The sequence below is a fragment of the Lagenorhynchus albirostris genome, chromosome 13 (assembly GCF_949774975.1).
Source record: "Lagenorhynchus albirostris chromosome 13, mLagAlb1.1, whole genome shotgun sequence".
NCBI lineage: Eukaryota > Metazoa > Chordata > Mammalia > Artiodactyla > Delphinidae > Lagenorhynchus > Lagenorhynchus albirostris.
In genome coordinates this window covers 13,485,243-13,505,981 of record NC_083107.1, presented here as the reverse complement: position 1 = coordinate 13,505,981, position 20,739 = coordinate 13,485,243, and the positions used below count along the sequence as shown (strand labels likewise).

The 20,739-nt window shown below is 36.6% G+C and overlaps 1 protein-coding gene across 3 annotated transcripts in view; it reads right to left on the bottom strand.

Moving 5' to 3' along the window:
• RNF103 (ring finger protein 103) overlaps positions 1 to 20,739 on the bottom strand; it is a 127,503-nt gene that overhangs the window by 40,720 nt on the left and 66,044 nt on the right. For 2 of the 3 annotated variants that reach the window (XM_060169930.1, XM_060169931.1), the window contains one exon: positions 17,150 to 17,210. In XM_060169930.1, coding sequence (XP_060025913.1) covers positions 17,150 to 17,210 — 61 coding nt within the window. Of the gene's footprint in view, positions 1 to 16,059; positions 17,008 to 17,149; positions 17,211 to 20,739 lie in introns of those variants that run through there. The other variant, XM_060169937.1, reaches the window with a different exon arrangement.

Below are 20,739 nucleotides of genomic sequence, written 5' to 3'. Positions count from 1 at the left end.
GGTTGTCACAAACAACAAGATTTCAGTCCTTTTTATGGTTGAGTAGTATTCTAGCTTATATATGTCTATACACACACCACATCTTTATCCATTCGTCTATCAGGGGCGCTTAGGTTGCTTCCATATCTTGGCTACTGTGAGTAAGGCTGCAATAATCATAGGAGTGAATATATCTTTTCAAATTAGTGTTTTTGTTTTCTTTGGAAAAATACCTAGAAGTAAAATTGCTGGATCATATGGTAGTTCTAATTTTTTGAAGAACCTCCATGCTGTTTTCTGTAGTTGTTGCCACAATTTACATTCCCATCAATACTGCACAAGGGCTCCCTATTCTCCACATCCTAATCCACACTTGTTTATTGTCTTTTTAATAACAGCCATTCTCACAGGTGTGAGATGGTATCTCACTCTGGTTTTGATTTGCATTTCCCTGATGATTAGTGATGCTGAGCATCTTTTCTTGTGTCTGTTGGCCATCTGTATGTCTTCTTTGGAAAAATGCCTATTCGGGTTCTCTGTCCATTTTTAAATCAGTTTTATTGCCTATATGAGGTCTTTTGTGCTTCCATATAAATTTTAGAATTATTTGTTCAGTGAAAAATGCCACTGGAATTCTGATACGTACTGAAATGAATCTATACATGACTTTGAGTAGTATGGCTATTTTAATAACATTAATTCTTCAAATCCACGAGCATGGTATATCTTTCCATTTGTTTCTGTCATCTTCAGTTTATTTCATCAGTGTCTTATAGTTTTCTGAGTACAAGTTTTTTACCTCCTTGGTTAGATTTACTCCTAGTTATTTTATTCTTTCTGATGCAATTGTAAATGGAATTGTTTTCTTAATTTCTCTTTCTGACAGTTTGTTGTTAGTGTAAGAAACACAACAGATTTCTCTGTGTTAATTTTGTATCCTACAACTTTACTGAATTCATTTATTACTTCTAATAGTTATTTGGTGGCATCTTCAGGATTTTCTACACATAGTATCATGTCATCTTCAAATAGTAACAGTTTTACTTCTTCGTTTCTAATTTGGATTCCTTTTATTTCTTTTTCTGGTCTGACTGCATGGCTAGGACTTCCAATGCTATGTTAAATAAACAGGGCAAGAGTGGGCATCTTTGTCTTGTTCCTGATCTTAGATGAAATGCTTTCAGCTTTTCAACCTTGAGTATGATGTTGGCTATGGGTTTGTCATAGATGGCCTTTTTCATGTTGAGTGATGCTCCCTCTTTTCTCACTTTGTTGAGAGGTTTTATCATAAACAGATGTTGAATTTTGTCAGAAGCTTTTTCTGTATCTATTGAGATGACTGTATGATTTTTATTCTTCAGTTTATTAATGTGGTATATCACAATGTCTAATTTGCATAAACTGAACCATCCTTCCATCCTTGGATAAATGCCACTTGATCATGGAGTATGATCCTTTTAAATGTACTGTTCAATTTGTTTGCTAATATTTTGTTGAGAATTTTTGCATCTATGTTCATCGGTAATATTGGCCTGTACTTTTCTATTTTGTGTGTGATATCTTTGTCTGGTTTTGATATCAGGGTGATGATGGCCTCATAGAATAAGTATGGAAGCATTCCTTCCTATTCAAATTTTTGGAATAGCTTTTTTTTTTTATTTTGTTGATGTGGTGTATTACATTGACTGATTTTCATAGGTGAACCATCCTTGCATTCCAGGAATAAATCCCAGTTGGTCATGGTGTATAATCCTTTTGAATCCTGCTTGCTTGTATTTTGTTGAGGACTTTTGCATCAGTGTTCATAAGGAGTATTGGTCTGTAGTTTTCTCTTCCCGTAGTGTCTTTGTCTGGCTTTGCTATGGGAAATGCTGTCCTTAGAGAACAAGTTAGATAGTGTTCCCTTTTCTTCAATTTTCTGAAGAAGTATGAGAAAGATTGGTGTTAGTTCTTTAGATATTTAGTAGATATCACCAGTGAATACATCAGGTCTAGGACTTTTCTTTGTTGGGAGAGATTTTTGATTACTGATTTAATCTCAAGAGTTATAAGTCTATTCAGATTTTCTATTGGTGTTTCAGTATTCGTAGATTTTATAATTCTATGACTTTGTCCATTTCATCTAAATTATCCAATTTTTTTAGTGTACAATTGTTCATAGTACTCTCCTACATTTTTTATTTCTGTAGAATCATAGTAGTGCTCCAACTGTCATTTCTGATCTTAGGAATTTGATTCCCTCTCCCTCTCCCTCCTCCTCCCTTCTTCCCTCCCCACCACCATCAATCTAGCTAAAGGTTTATCAGTTTTGTTGCTTTTTTGAAGAACTCACTTTAAGTTTCTTTGATTTTTCTCTCCTGCTCTTCTAGTCTTTATTTCTTTTTCTCTGATCTAATCTTTCTTATTTCCTTCTTTTTGTTAGCTTTAGGTTGAGTTTTTTCTTCTTTTTCTGTAAGTTAGGTTGTTGATTGATATCTTTCTTCTTTTTTAATGTAAAGCATCTTTATAGCTATAATTTCCCTCTGAGCTTTTGCTGCATCCCAAAAGTTTTGATATATAGTGCTGTGGTTTTCACTCATCTCTAGGTATTTTCCAATTTTCCTTATTTTTTTTAAACTGATTGAGACTTGGTTTTTGGCCCAACACATGGTCTATCCTGGAGAATGTACCATGTGCACTTAAGAATATGTATTCTGTTGTTGTTGCATTGAGTATTCTGCACATGTCTATTCTGTATATGTCTATTAGTATTCTGTATGTGTCTGTTAGTTCATTATAGTGTTGTTCGAGTCCTCTTTTATCTTTATTTATCTTCTGTCTGGTTATATCCAATTTTGGGAATGGGTTATTAAAATCTTCAACTATTGTTGTAGATCTGCTTCCCTTCATATATTTTGATCATCTATTATTAGGTGCATAGATTACATCTTACTGTATTAAAACTTTTATTAACATATAATGTCCTTCTTTGACTCTTGTAATCTTTTCTAATTTAAAGTTTATTTTGTGTTATATCAGCACAGCAATCTCCACTCTTTTGGTTACTATTTCCATGGAATATCTTTTTCCTTCCTTTCACTTTCAACCTATTTGTATCTTAGTATACACTAGGGTCATTTTGCCCCCATTCTGCCAAACTCTGCCTTTTAATTGGAGAGTTTAATTCATTTACATTTAAAGTAATTACTGATGAGGAGGGGCTTAATTCTGCCATGTTGCAATTTTTTCTGTAGGTCTTACAGCTTTTTCGTCCTTCATTTCCTGCATTAATGTCTTCTTTTGTGTTTATCTGTTTCTTTTCTTATGGTGAAACTTCAAGTCCCTTTTCATTTGCTTTAGTGTATAATTTGTATCTACCTTCTTTGTGATTACCCTGGTGAATGCACTTAATATCCTAAAGTTATAACACTAATTTGAATTTATATTAGCTTAACTTTAATAATATGCAAAAACTTTACTTCTATACAGCTCCGTCCCCATCCCCATACAGCTACTGATGTCACAAAAGCACATTTTTCTGCACTGTGTTAAAAAATATAGCCTAATTTTTTAAAAATGCACATGGCTCCTAAATCATGTGAAAGCAAAAAATGAAGTTACAAGAATACTACCTTTTATCATTGCCCATGTATTTACTTTTTTTTCTTTTCGGTACGCGGGCCTCTCACTGTTGTGGCCTCTCCCATTGCACAGCACAGGCTCTGGACGCGCAGGCTCAGCAGCCATGGCTCACAGGCCCAGCCACTCCGCGGCATGTGGGATCTTCCCAGACCAGGGCACGAACCCGTGTCCCCTGCATCGGCAGGTGCACTCTCAACCACTGCGCCACCAGGGAAGCCCGCCATGTATTTACCTTTAATGGAGGTATTTATTTTTTCATATGGTTTCCAGTTACTGTCTACAGTCCTTTAATTTCAACCTGAAGTACAGACACCCTTTAGCATTTCTTCCCAGGCAGGTCTAGTGGTAACAAACTCCCATAGCTTTTGTTTAAGTGGGAATGTCAAGATTTCTCCTTTGTTTTGCTGGGTATAGGATTCTTGGTGTATAGGTATCTTCTTTCAGCATTTGAATATATCAACCCACTGTCTCAACATTTCTGATGAGAAATCTGCTGAACATTTCTGATGAGAAATCAACATTTCTGATGAGAAATCTGCTGAAAATCTTATTCAGGATTGATTGTATGTGACAGGTCATTTCTTGCTGCTTTAAACATCCTCTCTTTGTCTTTCTATAGTTCAATTATAATGTGCCTTGGCATGGGTCTCTGAGTTTATTCTACATTAGAGTGTGTGGACTTTCTTGGATGATTATATTCATGTTTTTCAGGAAATTTGTTAAGTTTCTGTCTTTATTTCTTCAAATAATCTCTCTTCCCCCTTCTCTCTTTCCTTTCCTTCTGGGACTCCCACAACGTGTATGTTGATCCAATTGATGCTGTCCAACAGGTCCCTTAGGCTCTGTTTGCTTCAAATTCTTTTCCTTCTGTTCCTCAGACTTGAACATTTCAACTGTATTATTTTCAAGTTCACTAATTCTTCTCCCTGCTCAAATCGGCTTCTGAATAACTCCAGCAATTTTTAAATTTTCAGTTATACTTTTCAGCTGCAGAATTTATTTTTGGCTTCTTTTCATGTTTTCTATCTCTTTACTGATACTTCCATTTTGTTTATATATCATTTTCTTGACTTTATCCACATCTTTCTTTAGTTCTTTGCATATTTTTTAAGAAGATGTTGGGGGTAGGAGTTTATTAATTAATTTATTTATTTTTCCTGTGTTGGGTCTTCGTTTCTGTGCGAGGGCTTTCTCTAGTTGTGGCAAGCGGAGGCCACTCTTCATCATGGTGCGCGGGCCTCTCACTATCGGGCCTCTCTTCTTGAGGAGCACAGGCTCCAGACACGCAGGCTCAGTAGCTGTGGCTCACGGGCCTAGTTGCTCCGCGGCATGTGGGATCCTCCCAGACCAGGGCTCGAACCCGTGTCCCCTGCATTAGCAGGCAGATTCTCAACCACTGTGCCACCAGGGAAGCCCTGCATATTTTTAAGATCACTGTTTTAAAGTCTTTATTTAGTAATCTGTCACCTGGTCTTTTTCAGGGACATTTTCTATTCATTTCTTTTCCTTTCAATGGGCCATACTTTCCTGTTTCTTTGTATGCCTTGTGATCTTGCTGTTGTTACTGTTGAAAACTGGACATTTAAATTTTTTAAGATAACTTTGGAAACCAGATTCTCCCACTTCCTCAGGGTTTGATATGGTTGTTTTGTTTTATTACTGTATGGTGTCTCTGTACTGGAGATCATCCTGAGGTGTAAAGTTAGCCTTTTCAGAGCCTGTGTATTTCCCTGGGCATGCACAGTGACCACCTATATTCCCCTGTAAGTGTGGTTGCTTTTGAATATCTTAGCCCTTGATGTTAGGAATGTAAAACGGTGCAGTGCTGTGGCAAACACTATGGTGGCTCCTCAAAAATTAAATAAAGAATCATCACTTGACCTAGCAATTCCACTTTTGGGTATATACACAGAAGGACTAAAAGGAGGGGCTTGAACAGATATTTGTATACTCATGTTCATAACAGCATTATTCACAATAGCAAAAGGTAGAAATAACCCAAATTTCTAGTGATAGATGAATAAATAAAATGAGATATCTACATACAATAGAATGTTATTCAGTCTTATAAAAAGAAGGAAATTCTGATACATGCTATAACATGAATGAGTCATGAAAACATTACGGTAAGTAAAATAAGATAGACACAATGGGACAAATACTCTGTGATTACACTTATATGAGGTACCTGGAACAGTCTAATTATACATAGAGACAGAAAGCAGAATGGTGGTTACCAGGGGACGTGGAGAAGGAAAAATGGAGAGTTACTGTTTAATGGCTACAGAGTTTCAATATGAGATGAAGGAAAAATTCAGGAGATGGATAGTGGTGGTGGCTGCACAGCAATGTAAATGTACTTAATGTCAATGAACTGTGTTTTTTAAAATGGTTTAAATGATCAATTTATGAACATGTGATATCACTTATATGTAGAATGGGAAATATGACACAAATGAACATATCTACGAAACAGAAACAGACTCACAGACATAGAGAACACACCTGTGGTTGCCAGGAGGGTGGGGGCAGGGAAGGATTGGGAGTTTGGGATTAGCAGATGCAAACCATTATATATAGAATGGATAAACAACAAGGTTCTACTGTATAGCACAGAAAACTATATTCAATATCCTGTGATAAACCATAATGAAAAGGAATATGAAAAAGAATATCTACATAACTGAATCACTTTGCTGTACAGCAGAAATTAACACATTGTAAATCAACTATACTTCAATAAAATTTTTTTAAATGGTCAACTTCTGTTATGTATATTTAAATATAATAAAGAAAACGGCAGCAAGAAAACTATGATTTATTTATAAACAAGTATTTATATGTAAGTACAAATACAGACAGAAATGTATCTGAAACGATGATCACCAAAATGCTTGTGGCTGTTATCTCTGGGTGGTAGGATTTCAGAGTGATTTTACCTTTCTTATTTATACTTTTCTGCATCAGTGTGTGTATTATTACCTTTATAGTCATGGGGGTAAAAACGCAAGCTAACTATGTTCATTTGAGGAGAGGGGCAAAATGAATGTTCTGAATTCACTCCAGTATTGCCTATTATGAGTGCTCTAAATGTGTTACATTTGGCTGAAAGCTAAAAATGTGGACTACCTTGAGTCCTCCATAAGAAGATAAGAACTACTTGTAGTTATACTTTGCTTTAAGTTACTACTATTTTTCTTTAAATGTTTTACTGAAGTATATCATACATACATACATATATCACACACATAACCATAAAGCCACATAAACTGTCACAAATTAAACACACCCATGTAACTAGGAATCAGATGAAGAAACAAAATATTACCAACACAACATGAAGTCCTTTTATGTCCCTACTAATCCACCATGCCCCCAACAAGGGAAACCAATATCCTGACTTCTAAGAGCATAGAACAGTCTTGCAGGTACTCTTTTTTTCACTAATATATTCTTTAAATCCATTCACCTTGACTGCTAACATAAAACCAAATGAGGACTGGTTCAAGATGGTGGAGTAGAGGGACATGCGCTCACTCCCTCTTGCGAGAGCACTAGAATCACAACTAACTGCTGAACAATCATTGACAGGAAGACACTGGAACTCACCAAAAAAAGATACCCCACATCCAAAGACAAAGGAGAAGCCGCAATGAGACGGTAGGCGGGGCACAATCACAATAAAATCAAATCCCATAAGTGCTGGGTGGGTGACTCACAAACTGGAGAACACTTATACCACGGAAGTCCACCCACTGGAGTGAAGGCTCTGAGCCCCAGGTCAGGCTTCCCAACCTGGGGGTCAGCAATGGGAGGAGGAATTTCCAGAGAATCAGACTTTGAAGGCTAGAGGGATTGATTGCAGGACTTCGACAGGACTGGGGGAAACAGAGACTCCACTCTTGGAGGGCACACACAAAGTAGTGTGCACACCAGGACCCAAGGGGAAGGAGCAGTGACCCCATAGGAGACTGAACCAGACCTGTCTGCTAGTGTCAGAGGGTCTCTTGCAGAGGCGGGGGTGGCTGTGGCTCACTGCGGGGACAAGGACACTGGCAGCAGAAGTTCTGGGAAGTACTCATTGGCATAAGCCCTCCTGGAGTCTGCCATTAGCCTTACCAAAGACCTATAGGCTCCAGTGCTGGGTTGCCTCAGGCCAAACAACCAACAGGGAGGGAACTCAGCCCCACCCAACAGCAGACAAGCAGATTAAAGTTTTACTGAGCTCTGCCCACCAGAGCAACACCCAGCTCTACCCACCACCAGTCCCTCCCATCAGGAAGCTTGCATAAGCCTCTTAGATAGCCTCATCCACCAGAGGGCAGACAGCAGAAGCAAGAAGAACTACAATCCTGAAGCCTGTGGAATGAAAACCACATTCACAGAAAGACAGACAATAAGCAAAGGCAGAGGACTATGTACCAGGTGAAGGAACAAGATAAAACGCCAGAAAAACAACTAAATGAGTGGAGATAGGCAACCTCCCAGAAAAAGAATTCAGAATAATGATAGTGAAGATGATCCAGGACCTCAGAAAGAGAATGGAGGTGAAGATCGAGAAGATGCAAGAAATGTTTAACAAAGATCTAGAAGAATTAAAGAACAAACAAACAGAGGTGAACAATACAATAACTGAAATGAAAAATACACTAGAAGGAATCAATAGCAGAATAACTGAGGCAGAAGAATGGATAAATGAACTGGAAGACAGAATGGTGGAAATCACTGCCACAGAAAAGAATAAAGAAAAAAGAATAAAAAGAAGTGAAGACAGCCTAAGAGACCTTTGGTACAACATCAAATGCATGAACATTCGCATTATAGGGGTCCCAGAAGGAGAAGAGAGAGAGAAAGCACCCGAGAAAATATTTGAAGAGATTATAGTCGAAAACTTCCCTAACATGGGAAAGGAAATAGCCATCCAACTCCAGGAAGTGCAGAGAATCCCAGGCAGGATAAATCCAAGGAGAAACACACCAAGACACATAGTACTCAAACTGACAAAAATTACAGACAAAGAAAAATTATTAAAAGCAACAAGGGAAAAATGACAAATAACATACAAGGGAACTCCCATAAGGTTAACAGCTGATTTCTCAGCAGAAACTCTACAAGCCAGAAGGGAGTGGCATGATATACTTAAAGTAGTGAAAGGGAAGAACCTACAACCAAGATTACTCTACCTGGCAAGGATCTCATTCAGATTTGATGGAGAAATCAAAAGCTTGAGCACCACCAAACCAGCTCTACAACAAATGCCAAAGAAACTTCTCTAAGTAGGAAACACGAGAGAAGAAAAGGACCTACAGAAACAAACCCAAAACAAATAAGAATATGGTAACAGGAATATACATAACGATAATTACCTTAAATGTGAATGGATTAAATGCTCCATCCAAAAGACACAGGCTCGCTGAATGGATACAAAAACAAGATCCATATATATGCTGTCTACAAGAGACCCACTTCAGAACTAGGGGAACATACAGACTGAAAGTGATGGAAAAAGATATTCCATGCAAATGGGATGGAAAAAGATATTCCATGGAAATCAAAAGAAAGCTGGAATAGCAATACTCATATCAGATAAAACAGAATTTAAAATAAAGAATGTTACAAGAGACAAGGAAGGACACTACATAATGATCAAAGGATCAATCCAAGAAGAAGATATGACAATCATAAATATATATGCAACCAACACAGGAGCACCTCAATACACAGGGCAAATGCTAACAGCTATAAGAGGGAATCGACAGTAACACAATAATAGTGGGGGACTTTAACACCTCACTTACACCAATGGACAGATCATCCAGACAGAAAAATAAGGAAACAAAAGCTTTAAACAGACCAAAGAGATTTAATTCATATTTATAGGACATTCCATCCGAAAACAGCAGATTACACTTTTGTTTCAACTGAACATGGAACACTGTCCAGGATAGATCACATCTTGGCTCACAGATCAAGCCTTGGTAAACGTAAGAAAACTGAAATCCTACCAAGCATTTTTCTGACCACAATGCTATGAGATCAGAAATAAATTTCAGGGAAAAAAATGTAAAAAACACAAACACATGGAGGCTAAGCAATACATTACTAAGTAACCAAGAGATCACTGAAGAAATCAAAGAGGAAATCAAAAAATACCTAGAGACAAATGACAACGAAAACATGATGATCCAAACGATGCAGCAAAAGCAGTTCCAAGAGGGAAGTTCATAGCTATACAATCCTACCTCAAGATACAAGAAAAATCTCAAATAAACAATCTAACCTTACACTGAAAGGAACTAGAGAAAGAAGAACAAAAACTCCCCAAAGTTAGTAGAAGGAAAGAAATAGAGATCAGAGCAGAAATAAATGGAATACAAACAAAGGAAACAATAGCAAAGATCAATAAAACTAAAAGCTGGTTCTTTGAGAAGATAAACAAAATTGATAAACCTTTAGCCACACTCATCAAGAAAAAGAGGGAGAGGACTCAAATCAATAAAATTAGAAATGAAAAAGGAGAAGTTACAAAGGACACTGCAGAAATACAAAGCATAAGAGACTACTACAAGCACCTCTTGCCAATAAAGTGGACAACCTGGAAGAAATGGACAAATTCTTAGAAATGTATAACCTTCCAAGACTGAATCAGGAAGAAATAGAAAATATAAACTGACTAATCACAAGTAATGAAATTGAAACTGTGATATAAAATCTTGCAACAAAGAAAATTCCAGGACCAGATTTCTTCCCAGGTAAATGCTATCAAACATTTAGAGAAGAGCTAACACCCATCCTTCTCAAGCTCTTCTTAAAAAACTGCAGAAGAAGAAACACTCCCAAACTCATTCTACGAGGCCACCATCACCCTAATACCAAAACCAGACAAAGACATGACAAAAAGAGGAAATTACAGACCAATATCACTGATGAATATAGATGCAAAAATTCTCAACAAAATACTAGCAAAATACTAGCAAACAGAATCCAACAACACATTAAGAGGATCATACACCATGATCAAGTGGGATTTATCCCAGGGATGCAAGGATTCTTCAATATATGCATATCAATCAATGTGATACACCATATTAACAAATTGAAGAATAAAAACCATACAGTCATTTCAATAGATGCAGAAAAAGCTTTTGACAAAATTCAAACCCCATTTATGAAAAAAACTCTCCAGAGAGTGGGCATAGAGGGAACCTACCTCAACATAATAAAGTCCATGTACGACAAACCCACAGCAACATCATTCTCAATGGTGAAAAACTAAAAGTATTTCCTCTAAGATCAGGAACAAGACAAGGATGTCCACTCTCATCACTATTATTCAACATAGCTTTGGAAGTCCTAGCCACGGCAATCAGAGAAGAAAAAGAAATAAAAGGAATACAAATTGAAAAAGAAGAAGTAAAACTGTCACTGCCTGCAGATGACATGACACTATACATAGAGCATCCTAAAGATGCCACCAGAAAACTACTAGCGCTAATCAATGAATTTGGTAAAGTTGCAGGATAGAAAATTAATGCACAGAAATCTCTTGCCTTCCTATACACTAACAACGAAAGATCAGAAAGAGAAATTAAGGAAACACTCCTATTTACCACTGCAACAAAAAGAATAAAATACCTAGGAATAAACCTACCTAGGGAGACAAAACACCTGTATGTAGAAAACTATAAGACACTGATGAAAGAAATTAAAGATGATACAAACAGATGGAGAGATATACCATGTTTTTGGATTGGAAGAATCAATATTGTGAAAATGACTATACTACCCAAAGCAATCTACAGATTCAATGCAATCCCTATCAAATTAGCAATGGCATTTTTTACAGAATTTGAACAAAAAATCTTAAAATTTGTATGGAGACACAAAAGACCCCCAATAGCCAAAGCAATCTTGAGGGAAAAAAACAGACTTGGAGGAATCAGACTCCCTGACTTCACACTATTCCACAAAGCTACTGTAATCAAAATAGTATGGTACTGTCACAAAACCAGACACACAGATCAATGGAAAAGAATAGGGAGCCCAGAAATGAACCACACGCTTATGGTCAATTCGTCTATGACAAAGGAGGCAAGGATATACAATGGAGAAAAGACAGTCTCTTCAATAAGTGGGGCTGTGAAAATTGGACAGCTACATGTAAAAGAATGAAATTAGAACACTCCCTAACACCACACAGAAAAATAAACTCAAAATGGATTAAAGACCTAAATGTAAAACAAGACAGTATAAAACGCTTAGCGGAAAACAAAGGAAGAACACTCTTTGACATAAATCACAGCAAGATCTTTTTGGACCCACCTCCCAGAGTAATGGAAATAAAAACAAAAATAAACAAGTGGGACCTAATGAAACTTAAAATCTTTTGTACAGCAAAGGAAACCATAAAAAAGACGAAAAGACAACCCTCAGAATGGGAGAAAACATTTGCAAATGAATCAACAGACAAAGGATCAATCTCTGAAATATATCAACAGCTCATGCAGCTCAATATGAGAAAAACAAACAACCCAATTCTAAAATATGTAGAAGACCTAAATAGACATTTCTCCAAAGAAGACACACAGATGGCCAAGAAGCACATGAAAAGCTGCTCAACGTCACTAATTACTAGAGAAATGCAAATCAAAACTACAATGAGGTATCACCTCACATCGGTTAGAATGGGCATCATCAGAAAATCTACAAACAAGAAATGCTGGAGAGGGTGTGGAGAAAAGGGCACCCTCTTGCACTGTTGGTGGGAATGTAAATTGATACAGCCACTATGGAGAACAGTATGGAGGTTCCTTAAAAAACTAAAAATAGAATTACCATATGACCCAACAATCCCACTACTGGGCATATACACACAGAAAACTGTAATTCAAAAAGACACATGCACCCCAATGTTCACTGCAGCACTATTTACAATAGCCAGGTCATGGAAGCAACCTAAATGTCCACTGACAGACAATGGATAAAGAAGATGTGGTACATGTAAATAATGGAGTATTACTCAGCCATAACAAGTAATGAAACTGGGTCATTTGTAGAGATTTGGATGGACCTAGAGACTGTCATAGAGTGAAGCAAGTAAGAGAGAGAAAAACAAATATCGTATATTAACACATATATGTGGAATCTAGAAAAATGGTACAGATGAACTGGTTTGCAGGGTAGAAATAGAGACACAGATGTAGAGAACAAATGTATGGACACCAAGGGGGGAAAGCAGGGGATGGGGTGGTGGTGGGATGAATTGGGAGATTGGGATTGACATATACACTAATATGTATAAAATAGATAATTAATAAGAACCTGCTGTATAAAAATAAATAAATGAAATTCAAATCAAAGACTAAATAAAGCTGTGTAATCTAAAAAGAAAAAAACAAAAACACAAAAAAAAAACAAATCAAAGACTTTGAAAGTGTTTCAGTGGTAAACCTTCATATGCAAGTAACATTTAAAGCAATCACATTATTTCAAAGTTATACTTTGTCTAAAGTAACCCCCACCCTCCTTTTTTGGTATCACTATAAATGTAGTAAATTGTCTACTATATGCCAAGTACTGTCCTAAACATTTTACATACATTCACAGATTTAATTGTCAGTACAGTTCTGTGAGATTCAAAGAGTTTTAATAGGGACAGGTGGCTAATTGATAGCAGTGATGGTTTAAATCTGGTAGTGTAAGGACTCCAAAATCCACTATTATTTTTCTGATATCATGTTAATTAGTTAACTAATAAATTGCTATGAATGAGAAATAACAGGAACCATGAGGAGAAAGACAGAGCTTGAAGATCATTTAACCAGATAAATGAGTTATGGATGTGAGAAGGTATACAATAAGCAAAGCACAAAACAGGAATAAACAGCGTTTGTGAGACACTAACTGAATTTATGTGGTTTCTAAAGATGACATGAATCAATTGTTTGTGCTATTATTGTCATACATTGTCATAGTTCTACATATGTTTTATGCCCCATATTATTACTTTTAAACAGTCAATAATTATTAAAAAGAAACTCTTAAAAGAGAAAAACATTATATTTACTTACATACTTATAATTTCCAGCATGCTTCATTCCTCTGGGTAAATCCAAATTTGTATCTGGTATGATTTTCCTTCAGCTTACAACTTCCTTTAACGTTTCTTGTACTGTAGACCTACTAGCAACAAATTCTCTTGGCTTTTGTATACAAGGATCTTTACTTCTCCTTTGAATGCTGTTTTCATTGGACTCAGAATTCTAGGATAATGTGGGTATTTTCTTTTATTGTATCAAAGGTGTTTTGGTTCGTATTGTTTCTGATAATAAAATTTTAATCATTACCCTTTCCTCAGACTGTTTTATCTCTTTATTGTTACCTTTCAGTAATTTGCTTATGATACGTCCTGGCAAGGTTTTCTTTGTGTTTATCCCGTTTGAAATTGGAGTTCCTTGGATCTGTGGGTTTACAGTTTTCATCAGCTATTATATCATGTGATCCTTTCTGGACTCTTTTCCTTCTGAGACTCAAATTACATGTTGGATCATTTGATTTTTTTTTTTTTTACTTTTTTCTCTCAGTACTGCAGTTTGGATAGTTTGTATTACTATCTTTGATTTCACTGATCTTGTTTTCTGTAGTGTATAACCTGCTTGTTCAACCCATTCAGTGAAGCTTTCATTTTACTTCACTTTATTCTAGATCTTTCATCTGAGTTCTACTTTGTTCTTTTCAATATCTTCTATTTACCTCTTCATTATGTTCATGTTTTCCTTTGAAACATATGTTCATTATGTTTTCCTCTAAATCCCTCAACATATTATAATAGCTGTTTAAAATCCCTGTCTGCTTATTCATTTGATCATCTATTTTTTTTCTGGGTCTATTTATAGTTCCTGATTTTTCTCTTGATTTTGGGTCACACTTTCCTAGTAACTTTTCATTGGATGTTGAACACTCTAAATGTTTCATTTTGGGGTATCTGCAATTTTGGTAGTTCAGCCTTAAAGAGCTTTAAAGAATGTTCAGCTTTATTTTGGTAGTTCAGCTTTCAAGACTTCTTTTAATTTTTATTTATTTTTATTTTGTTTTTTTTAATTAATTTTTATTGGAGTATAGTTGCTTTACAATGTTGTGTTAGTTTCTACTGTACAACAAAGTGAATCAGCGCGCCCTCTCTCTCTCTCTCTCTCTCTCTCTCTCTCTCTCTCTATATATATATATATATATATATCTCCTCTTTTTTGGATTTCCTTTCCATTTAGGTCACCACAGAGCACTGAGTAGAGTTCCTGTGCTATACTGTAACAGATCTGCTTTTAAGCTTTGTTGCTGTGGGCATATGGTAGCCTTTAAGCTAGGGCTACTTTCACCTTAATATTAAGGCATGACCCTTCTGCAGTCTCTACTGAATGCCCCAGATATTCAACAAAGTCTCTTTACTGTGTCCGGTCAGAACTCTACCATCTCTCAATCCTCTGTTAACTCTGGGAACTGTTTAGCTTATAGCCCCCTCCTGGTAGTTGCTCTGTCCCCAGTAACTGTTCTTTGCCTAGCCTCCTAAAATCTCATTCTAAGTATGCACAGCTTAGTAGTCAGCTAAAGACTCATTGGGACCCTGTGCGGATATTTACAGCTTTTTCTTTGGATATTGCTCTTGTTCTGATACTCTGCCCCACAAGTTCCAGCCACTGCAGCCTCCCTGAACCCTAGTCTCTTCCTCCTTAATTCAGTGAGAATACCACACTCTGCTTGGAATCTCCTTCCACATGCTATGACCCAGAAAGTCTCCCTAGGCAGAAAATGAGGACCATATTAGGGCTCTCTCCTTTTGTTTCCCTTTTCTCACTGATCAAAATCCTGCACTGACAGTTATCCAATGTTTGAAAACAGATGTTTCACAGCTTTTGTCCAGTTTTTTCTTTATTTACAATGGAGTGCAAGTTCAAATCCATAACCATTACTCCATCATGGCTATGAATGTAATTCCCCTCTGTAATTATTTTTTATTTATTTACTTTTGGAATATCCTATTTACAAGTATTTTTTTCCATTTTTATTTTTTTAATTGAAGTATAGTTGCTGTACAATATTATATAAGTTACAGATGTACAAGTTACTATTTGTACAGATGTACAGATAGTGATTCACAATTTGTAAAGGCTTTACTCCATTTACAGTTATAAAATATTGGCTATATTCCCCATGTTGTATAATATATCCTTGTAGCTTATTTTATACCTAATAGTTTGTACGTTTTACTTCCCTACCCCTATACTGCTATTCTAATTCTTTTTTAAAAGGAGTGATATGGTGATACCTCTGTTATTAATTTTTCTCCAATCATGAAAGTGTTAAAAAATCATAAAAGTTTTAAATGTTACTCTTTGCAAGTCACCTTAGTTTTAAGTAGTACTCAACAATAATCAACTTTATTTAGAAACATATTTTGCTCAATTTACAGCCATGCTAAGATAAACTGTAGTGAAAATGGAACTGCATTCCTTACATACAATTTATTTAATTTGAATTCCATAAAGCCATTTCTTTGTAAGTAAGATGGTTGCTTTACTTTTTTTTTTCAAATGGCTTAAAACAACAAAAATTTATTCTTTAATTGTGGTGATCAGAAGTCTAAAATCGGGACTTCCCTGATGGTCCAGCAGTTGGGACTCCATGCTCCCAAAGCAGGGGGCCCGGATTCGATCTCTGGTCAGGGAACTAGATCCCACATGCCGCAAACTAAGAGCCTGCATGCCGCAACTAAAAGATCCCGCATGCGGCAATGAAGATCCTGTGTGCCGCAACTAAGACCCAGCACAGCCCAATAAATATTCAAAAACAAAAACAAAAACGAAGTCTAAAATCCAGGTGTTGGAAGGGCTGTGTTTCTTCTGGAAGCTTCAGGGAAGAATCCATTTCCTTGTCTTTTCTAGTTTCTAGAGGTCAACTGCATTCCTTAGCTTGTGTCTTCTTCCTCCATCTTCAAAGCATAGCACTCTAACATCTGGTTCTGTGGTTACATCTCCTTTTTTCTCACTTTTTCTCAACATGCTGCCTCCCTCTCATAAGGACTCTTATAAGCCCACCCAGATAGCCCAGGATTAATCTCCCCACCTCAAGATCTTTAATTTAATCAAATCTGCAAGTTTTCTTCTGCTATGTAAGGTAACATATTCACAGGTTCTGGGGATTAGGACGTGGACATCTTTGGAAGGCCATTATTCTGTCTACCACAGAATGTGAGCGCCTGCTTTGTTTCCAAAAGTAACCTGGACTCTAGGAAATCACAGATGAATGAACATGGCCTCTCCCCCTTGAATAGCTCAATGCCAGGCTGGAGGAAAGATTTTAGTTCTTATCAAATGTAAAGATCTTTGAGTTGATTTTATCTTGTTTTTCTTACTATAATTAGAAAGCAAATAATTAGGGCAGCCATAAATAATTAATATAAACTATGTTTCATAGATGTAGATACAGTTTACTTTTATGAACTAATGCAAAATACACCAAGATAAAGAATAGGAGATGTAAAATAATAATTTACCTCTTATTTGCCTGTCAACAACTCTCATTTCCTTTCTTATCTTCAATGACCATTCATTCACCTGGGAAAAATTTTACAAAAGGAATTATAAGAGAAGTCAATATCCCCAATTCACCACATTTTAAAGAATTTTATATTAATTCTACATTTATTCCTGACACAAGCTAGAAATAATATAAACCTATTTTGAAAGAAACAGCCTTAGGGCCAAATTCCTTTTTTTTCTTCTCTGGCCAAATTCTGTTTTTTTTCCCATCTTTTTATTCACAGTACATAGAAGTCTCAAACTATTCAAAGATTCCGATCTGAAGGCAGTATGAAGCACTTTATACAAGCTCCCCAAGAAAGTTCAGTACCCTGCAGGTATATAAAAATTGTTCATGAGGTGCCATGGGCATAGAAAGGTTTCATGGGCATCAGAAGATTTTCAATTTCTATACATAATTATTAAAAAAAACCTTCTCTGCCTATGTGATAAGAATTCATCTTTTCCTTCTCCCCTTTGACAATTACATTTTTTCATTTTACAAAAGAAATATATTCCTCTAACCTATGTGTCTCTTCTTATCATGATAGGTTTCCCTGAGAGGCAAAAACCTCTGAAGCACTAAACATAGGGCCAACTAGAAATACTGCTATAGGTGTTGAAAAAGTAGTGAATGACTCTAATTATTACCAAATTCTTATGCATTTCTTTCTAATTCTTCAATTTCAAAAATGAAGGAAAATCTGAGTTATCAGCTGATAAATCATTAAAACTAAATTTTACATTTAATCAATTATTGCTTTTTGGCATATGACACAGAAGTTCAAAAAACTAAGTGACACTGACACAGAAAAATCCTTTCCACTACCTACCATCTACTTATTTATATTAACAATGTTTCTCATCATTTGAGTCTAATAAAACATAAAATCGGGCTTTCTTCTAGTTGAGGTGCCTCACAATGAGGCTGTCTTCTCTACATCACAGCCATGCCATCCAAGGACCCTCTGCAGTTGGCGCAGCCCTTCAGACGCAAGAAGATGACCACAGCCATGGCACACTGGCTCCTTAGGTGAATGGGTTACCCCCAGAGATGATCCAACCACGCACAGCTACAATACAGCTACAATACAAGTTACTGGTACCGGTTCTGCTTCTGGACAAGGAGCAATTTGCTGGCATGGACCTCGGTGTCTGTGTGAAGGGTGGTGGTCACGCAGCCCAGCTTTTGCAATCCACCAGTCCACCTCCAAAGCCCTGGTGATCTTACTATCAGAAATATGTGGATAGGCTTCCAAAAAGATCAAAGACTCCTCATCCTGTATGACTGGACATCGCTAGTAGCTGCAAATTCAAACATTTGGAGACCCTGGTGTCTGCAATTACTACCAGAAATCCTACCAATAAGCCCATCATGAGGATCAGGGTTCACCTTTATAATAAAAAATGGTTGTGGGATTTAAGGTAAAAAATAATAAAACAGGAATGGAATTGATGCTAACCCTTTAGCATTCATCCATGAATACATGAACTAAATGGCATTAAAAAATTAATATCCTCGGCTTCCCTGGTGGCGCAGTGATTGAGAGTCCGCCTGCCGATGCAGGGGACACGAGTTCGTGCCCCAGTCCGGGAAGATCCCACATGCCGCGGAGTGGCTAGGCCCGTGAGCCATGGCCACTGAGCCTGCGCCTCCGGAGCCTGTGCTCCGCAATGGGAGAGGCCACAACAGTGAGAGGCCCGTGTACAGCAAAAAAAAAAAAATTCATATCCTTAAGATGTATTTCCAATAAATTTCACTTTTTAATGACTTTAAAATTATTTAACAAAATCTGTAAAATATTTATTATTCATCAACTCTAATAACTCCACCCAGATGAAATATTAAAGCACTTAAAACTGTATGGTTATACAATTTTAAAAGTTAATGTTAGCTTTAAATATATATACATTTTTAAGTGCAATTCATGTAACTAAGCCATTTTTTAAATAAATTTTATTTATTTTTAAAATTTTGGCTGCTTTGGGTCTTCGTTGCTGTGCACAGTCTTTCTTTAGTTGTGGCGAGCGGGGGCTACTCTTTGTTGCAGTGTGCGGGCTTCTCATTGTGGTGGCTTCTCTTGTTGCACTGCATGGGCTCTAGGCACATGGGCTTCAGTAGCTGTGGCATGCAGGCTCAGTAGTTGTGGCACATGGGCTCTAGAGCGCAGGCTCAGTAGTTGTGGCACGTGGGCTTAGTTGCTCCGCAGCATGTGGGGTCTTCCTGGACCAGGGCTTGAATCCGTGTCCCCTGAATTGGCAAGCAGATTCTTAACCACTGCGCCACCAGGGAAGCCCTACTTAGCCATTTTTAAATGTACAATTCAGTGGCATTTAGTGCCTTTACAATGCTGTGCAATCACCAGCTCCCTATAGTCTCAGAAACTTTTCAATATATCAGAAGAACACACTATAACCTATAAATAATCTTCCCCTATGACCATCCTCCCTCCCATTCCCTGGCAAAAACTAATTTGCTTTTATGTCTTTTGATATGCTTATTTTGATATTTAATACAAAAGAAATCATATAATATGTGGTCTTTTGTGTCTGGCTTTTTTCATTAGGTATAGTGGTTTTGAGGTTCATCTATGTTGTACCATGTATCAACATTTCTAGTTTTTTTTTTTTTTGATGTGGACCATTTTTAAAGCCTTTATTGAATTTGTTAAAATACTGCTTCTGTTTTATGTTTTAGTTTTTTGGCTGCGAGGCATGTGGGATCTTAGCTCCCTGACCAGGGATCAAACCTCACCCCCTGCACTGGAAAGTGAAGTCTTAACCACCGGACTGCCAGGGAAGTCCCTATCAACATTTTTTATGGCTGAATATTACATTGAGTGTACATACAACACAAAATTGTTTATCCATTCACCCAGTGATGGACATTTGGGTTGTTTCCATGTTTTGGTTACTGTGAATATGAACATCTGTATACAAGTATTTGTTTGAGTACCTATTTTCAATTCTTTTGGGTATAAACCTAGGAGTGAAATTGCTGGGTCATATGATAGTTCTATTTTATATTTTTGAGGAACTCCACAACTTTTTTTCAAAGGGGCTTCACCATTTTACATTCCCACAAGCAATGTACAAGGGTTCCTATTTCTCCACATCCTTATCAACACTTGTTATCTTCCAATTTTTTGATTATAGCCAATCTGTTGGACCTGTTGAAAGAGCATCTCACTATGATTTTGATTTGCGTTTCCTTAATGACCAATAAAGTTGAATATCTTTTCATGTGTTTGTTGGCCATTTGTATATCTCCTTTGGAGAAATGTCTATTGATGTCTTCTATCCATTCAGCTGTCTTTTTATTGTTAAGTTATATGAGTACTTTATACATTCTGATAGTAAACCCTTATCAGATATATAATTTGCAAATATTTTCTCCCATTCCATAGTTTATCTTTTTACTTGTTTGATATTGTCCTTTGATACACAAAAGCTTTTAATGAATTCCAATTTGTCTATTTTTTTCTTCTGTTGCTTGTGCTTTTGGTGTTATAGCAAAAGAATCCATTTCCAGATATGAGGTCATGAAGACTTACCTTTATGTATT